The 6,502-nt window shown below is 43.4% G+C and overlaps 1 protein-coding gene across 1 annotated transcript; it reads right to left on the bottom strand.

Annotated features, from left to right (window-relative positions):
- Positions 1 to 220: 220 nt before the first annotated feature.
- On the bottom strand, positions 221 to 2,594 carry LOC113822188 (chondroitin sulfate proteoglycan 4; the record flags this gene model as incomplete). The annotated part of the gene is given in 1 exon segment (XM_070120073.1): positions 221 to 2,594. A coding segment is annotated over 1 exon segment (2,363 nt), but the record flags the coding sequence as incomplete, so codon positions are not given.
- Between the last annotated feature and the right edge of the window lie 3,908 nt (positions 2,595 to 6,502).

Genomic DNA, 6,502 nt, shown 5'->3' with positions numbered 1-6,502 from the left:
CTGTAGGTCTTTTAAAGTTTTGCTTTGTCTCTTAAAGTGCTAAAGCTAAGAAGGAGAAATGTGCAAAGAAAAATTATCAAAATCTCTGGAAAGTTTAAGTATAAATAATTGATTCTTTAAAAAGTTAACAAAAAATGTGCCAGTTTTTAAAACTAAACAAACATTACTACTAAAAACACATGATCAGACACAGGTGCTGCTAGGCAGAACCTTCCACCGTACCTTGCACTGAGGCACTGCCGGTGAGACCTCCCGAGATGGGTCACGGGGCCAGGAGGCATCAGAATCTGTGAGGTGTGCTGCCAGACCCATCCCACCACTGCCACCATTGTGTAAGTGGTGGTGGCGGCCAGGCCTTGGGGACGATGGTAGTTCTGGGGGCCGGCACTCCAGTTCTGACATATCGTCTGTCATGAAGGAGTTGGGTCGTGAATCGGTTGGCAGTGGTGGGGGTAGGGAGGCTACATCACCATCCATTCCAACATCACTGCGCTTGTCACTATGTCGCCGACGAGTAGCACAGCGTACCAGCACCATCAGAGCTATAACAGCCATCACAGCTCCAACAGAGGCCACAATGACAATTATATAATCCATGGGAATGCCAGGGAATAAACTAGAGGATTCCGAGTTTGATGAGGGATCTTCAATGTCTCCCGTAGGTGAGAGGATTTCAGGGCGCAGATGTCTTGGCGGTCCTGCACCTTCTTCTAATGCTGCTCCAGCCTCCATACTCTCCACCAAACTAAGGCGGAGTGTTCCTTCTGCTGGTTGAAAACCTGGTGCTGGTACCTTAAGGATGTAGTGGACATGATCATGCAGAGGCTCATCAGCCCTCAGATTGAGATTCCTTGCAATATAAAATATAAGGCCTGCCCTTATGTCTTCGTGTGTAAACTCTTGAACTTCGTAGGACCTGCCAGATCTCCTCGTCCGCCGACTGATCTTCTTCAGCTTCCCGAAACGAGGTCTTTTCTTCACTTTGTATACAGGATTGCTGCCTGTAATGGTGGCTAGTTGGGAAGCATCCAAGTGGTCTAAGGTAAGTCGGGTTCTTCCACCTACCGTTGCAATCAATGGTTTGGTGTCTACAAGAGGTGTCACTACAACCCTTACTTCTACATCACGAATAGATGCTTCCCATGTCCATAGATCTATTCTAAAATTATCCGATGGTTCTGTCAAATCTGTTTGCATATACAGAACTTCTCCTTTATCAATATTGCTTTGTCCAAATGTGTGGATCACTTGGTCATTCATATACAACCGACCAAATCGGGGTGATCTAGTAACATTATAGAAGATATGGTTGCTGTTGCCATTTGTGTTGGCTGCAAGATGACGAGGCATAATATAAGCAACAGTAGAAGTTTGTTTCAGGGGGATAACAGTATGGTTTACAAGCTCTAAAGTGAGAGGCAGAACTTCAATGGTAAAAACAGAGTATTTAGGGTTGTGTTTCCCATCTGACACTTTAAAATAGAAGCGGGCTGATCCATTAGTTCCATCATGAGCATACAGGATCCTGCCAGCATCCACGTCTTCTTGTGAGAAAGACTGAACAGCTACACTGAAGTTGTCAACGTGGATGAGACGCCCATGATCAGGAGCGCTCATCAGTTCGTACACAATATCCTTTGGAACATTGTCAGGGTCTGTGGTTAGCAAACTGTGGTTGGTGATAATTGCATTCTGACGGTGCACAACATACAGAACTGGGGCACTGGTGACTAAAGTGAAGGGTTGGTCATTCACTGGTGTTACACTAACGTTTAGTGATCCATTAAAGAGTAGTACATCTGGAGATGAGCCATTTCCAGCAAGGTGAACAGTGAAGCCTAGGCTATCTGTGAGGGTGTCACTGTGATCGTGCTCATACCGCACACGGCCTCTTTCGATGTCGCGAACGGTAAAGGTGTAGCCCTCAGTCATGTTCCTGTCTCTCAGCGTGAAGATGCCATTCACAGGCGTGGAGGTGACGGTGGCGATGAGCTGTGGCGGGAATCGCACCGCTACGCCAGCCCCCGGGTACGTCTCGATGAATTCCAAGACGGCAGAGAGGTTCAGGTTGTCTTGCCTCACCGTCGCCTGACCTCCTTCCGCCACCACGAGAGGCGCCAGCCCCAGGTAGCGCTCAAGGCCTCCTCCGCGCGGACTGGCCACAGATATTTCGATGTGGAACTCTTGGTTCTTCAGCGGCTCTGCAAACGGAGTCTCCACGTCGAAGACAAACATGTCGCTCGCTGAGAGATCGGAGAAGGGGCTCGTGTGCTCGAAGACGATGCGGGAGTCGTTCAGGTGCCGCTGGGTGAAGTTGTCGACGGGGACCAGCACGCCCCCCGCCTCCTCCAGGAGCAGCTGTCCCAGGGACGGCGCCTGGCGGATCACGTACACCAGCGACCTCTGGATGTTGAAGTCGTTCGTGACGGCGAGCAGGACGGCGGCCGAGAGCGGCTGCTGCATCATCGGGAACACGTGCAGCTGCTCGTTCCGCACGAGGCTGATGTGCAGCGCCCGGGCGGCCACGGTGAACACGTTGGAGCCGGTGCCGTGGACCTGGTCGCTCGCCTCCCACCGGAACATCCCCGAGAGGCCACCTGCGGGCACAGAGGGAGGGCATGACATGTCTGGGGTTCTTAGGAATCGTAGATATCTGAGATCACGTGTGCAATTTATAAACCAGTGACTGCGTGTGCGTGTAACTTGTGCGTGCGTGCGTGCGTGTGTGTGTGTGTGTGTGTGTGTGTGTGTGTGTGTGTGTGTGTGTGTGTGTGTGTGTGTGTGTGTGTGTGTGTGTACATCATTATTAATAATATATTTTATTCTATTTCATAATATTATAGCAATAACAATGAATTTCTTATAAACGACTGAACAAATAAATAACAAAACGTTTAATTTCTCCGAACGATAACTTCCTGCCAGAACCTTAGAAACTTTGGACCGAACGCTGTCTTGTTATTCAGTCAATACCCAAATATCTAGTCAGTCAGCGAACTAAACATTTACTTGAAAAGTCAGTCACCAGTCATCCAGATTCGCACTAACTACTCGGTCCTCCCAGGTAATCCATCTCCATAAATAATCAGTCATCCACAACGACTGGGTTGTCATGCATCACACCAAATCACCCATCCATCGCACATAATCAGGTGAGTCATCCATCAAACCTGGTGAGTCATCTATCAATCCTGGTCATCCATCTATCACACCTGGTCATCCATCCATCAAATAAAGTCATCCATCCATCACAACAGGTAAGTCATCCATCACACCTAATCAGTCACCCAGCTGATTCACCCCACCCCTCCCACACACACAAAAAAAAATCCCCAAACCGACCACACAACCCAATCCACTCCACCACAACCGATCGGTCAGCCGGCCAGTCATCCAACGAGCCCCCAGCCATCGACCCAATCAAGAACCCAATCACCCCGGTTCCCAATCACCTTCCTCGCAACATCAAACTAATCGCAGCATCTGGAGGAGCAGAGCCAGGAGGGGGGGGAGGGGGGCGGGGCGGCAGGTAACAGGGCGGGTAGGTGGGCGGGGCTTCGATCATCTCCCGGGCGAAGGCAGACGGGAGAGAGAGAGAGAGAGAGAGAGAGAGAGAGAGAGAGAGAGAGAGAGAGAGAGAGAGAGAGAGAGAGAGAGAGAGAGAGAGAGAGAGAGAGAGGGGGGGGGGGGATGCTGCTGAGAGTGAGGGTGTGGGAGAGAGAGGGAGGAAAGGAGCGAGGAAGGGAAGAGGAGGGAGGGAGGAGAGGAAGGATGGAAAGGAGGAAAGGAGGGAGAGTAAGGGAGGAAAGAAGGAAAGGAAGAAGGGAGGAGGAGTGCCTAGAAATTGGCGATATTGGCGATTTTGGCGACGGGCCTTTAATTAGCGTGGATGTGGCTTCGTTCGGTGGATATGGTCTGTGATAGGTGGATAGATTAATTGAATGATAGATAGATAGATTAACTGAATGATAGATGGATAGATTAATTGAATGATAGATAGATAGATTAATTGAATGATAGATAGATAGATTAATTGAATGATGGATAGATAGATTAATTGAATGATAGATAGATAGATTAATTGAATGATAGATAGATAGATTAATTGAATGATGGATAGATAGATTAATTGAATGATGGATAGATAGATTAATTGAATGATGGATAGATAGATTAATTGAATGATAGATAGATAGATTAATTGAATGATGGATAGATAGATTAATTGAATGATGGATAGATAGATTAATTAAATGATAGATAGATAGATTAATCAAATGATAGATAGATAGATTAATTGAATGATAGACAGATAGCTTAAATGATTGATAGATAAAGACAGACTGATTGATTGAAAGATAGACAGTTTGGTAGATGCATCACACAAAAACATATATGGAGAAGCGATACAGCAAAAAGACTTTCGACATATTAGTGTGTCTTCTTTTCGTTGTTTTATTTGTACATTTATTCAAACAAATATTAAGATATACATGACTCCCCAACCCCCTAACAAACAAACAAAATTTGCAACGAATGCACTCTCTCGCACAGACAACACAGACAAACATTCAAAATTCGCACTAGACACACTCACTCGCCTAAACAAACACAAATAAACAAACATAGTTGGCAATAGACAAACCCAGTCGCCCAAACAAATAAACAAAATTCGTACAAGACGCACTCACTCGCCCAAACAACACAAACAAACATTCAAAAATCGCACCAGAAACACCCACTCACCTAAACAAACAACTGAAATTTGCACTAGACACCCACTTACCCAAACAACAACAACAAAAAACACAGTTGGCACCAGACACACCCACTCGCCTAAACAAGCACAAACAACACCCAACCCTTTTCTCCAAAATTCCAGAATTCGCCCCCACTCGCCCAAACAAATACAAACAAACCCGAGCAAACAAACCCGACACCCAACCCTTTTCCCAAAAATTCCATAATTTGCCCCCACTCGCCAAAACAAACAAACAAACACGAGCAAACAAACCCGACACCCAACCCTTTTCTCCAAAATTCCAAAATTCGCCCCCACTCGCCCAAACAAATACAAACAAACCCGAGCAAACAAACCCGACCCCCTTTTCTCGCTCCCCATCGTGACCTCCCACCGGCTACCTGTTGAGAGCGAGCCAGTCCCTCGCGCCTCATTGCAGGGTCAAACTTCAAAGCAATTGCAAGCTCCTCCCGCGTGCTTGATTCGGCTTCGGGGGGGGCGTCTTAAACGGTCGGGGTCGTGCAAGGTGTGCAGGGGGGCGTGTGATTGCAATTCGACGGTCATTTGCTTGGTAAGTGGCGGTGTGTTTGTTTTTGTTTTGTTGTCTGTTGGTTTAGTATATATTTGGAGTCTGTGTGTTTGTTTGCATGTTTGTTTTTGTTTTGTTGTAGGTTGGTTTAGTGTAAATTTGGTTCACGTTTGCTTGTTTGTTTGTTTTGTTGTCTATTGGTTTAGTATATATATGGTTCCTGTGTGTTTGTTTGTATGTGTTCCCGTGTGATTGTTTGTTTGTTTTGTATATTGTTTTAGTATGTGTTTGGTTTGTGTGTTTGTATGTTTGTTTTTGTTTTGTTGTATGTTGGTTTAGTATATATATGGTTCCTGTATGTTTGTTTGCATGTTTTCTTGTGTGTTTGTTTGAATGTTTGTTTTTGTTTTGTTGTATATTGGTTTAGTATATATTTGGTTCCTGTGTTTGTTTTTGTGTTTTTTGTTTGTTTTGTCGTTTTTTGTTTTTTCTACTCTGCTATAGGTGGATGTAATTTTGGTTCCTGTGTTTGTTTGTTTGTTTGTTTTCTGTTTAACTTGATTTTGCTGTTGTTGTTATATATCATTTTAGATAAATATAACTTGGTTCCTGTGTGTTTCTTATGTTCTCTACTTTGTTTGTTCACAAGTTACTTAATTTTTAAGAAGTATTCTTTGTAAAATAATAATAATAGTAATAATAATAATTATTATTAATATAATAGAAACAATAATAATAATAATAATAATAATAATAATACTTCCAATGCACTTAGATTTAACAAAATGAAAATACGAAACAATAAAAAAATTATTATAACACACAACCAACGTAACAACAAGAAACCGTAAGAATAAAAAAAGAATCGAAAACAAACAGAACTAAAAAAATAATAAGAAATTACTCAAAAAAGGGAAGAAAAGAAAGAAAACAAAAACAACGAAATATAAAAAAAGAACAAAGCGAAAAAGAAACAAGAAAACCAGATAACAAGAAAACACGAAAAAAATAAATAAAATAAAGAAAAGAAAGAAAAGAAAAACAACGAAATATGAAAACAAATAAAAGGAAAAAGAAAATAAGAAAACCAGATAGCAAGAAAACACGAAAAAGTTAAAGGAAAAAATAAATAAAAAATAATAATTAAATAAAAAAATAACGCAAACAAAGACCTAAAAAAGTTGACCCATCTCACCTGTATGGATGAACGAGACCCGGCCGGCGTCCACGTC

Source organism: Penaeus vannamei, unplaced genomic scaffold (genome assembly GCF_042767895.1).
Source record: "Penaeus vannamei isolate JL-2024 unplaced genomic scaffold, ASM4276789v1 unanchor2348, whole genome shotgun sequence".
NCBI lineage: Eukaryota > Metazoa > Arthropoda > Malacostraca > Decapoda > Penaeidae > Penaeus > Penaeus vannamei.
This window is presented reverse-complemented; position numbering and strand designations above follow the sequence as displayed.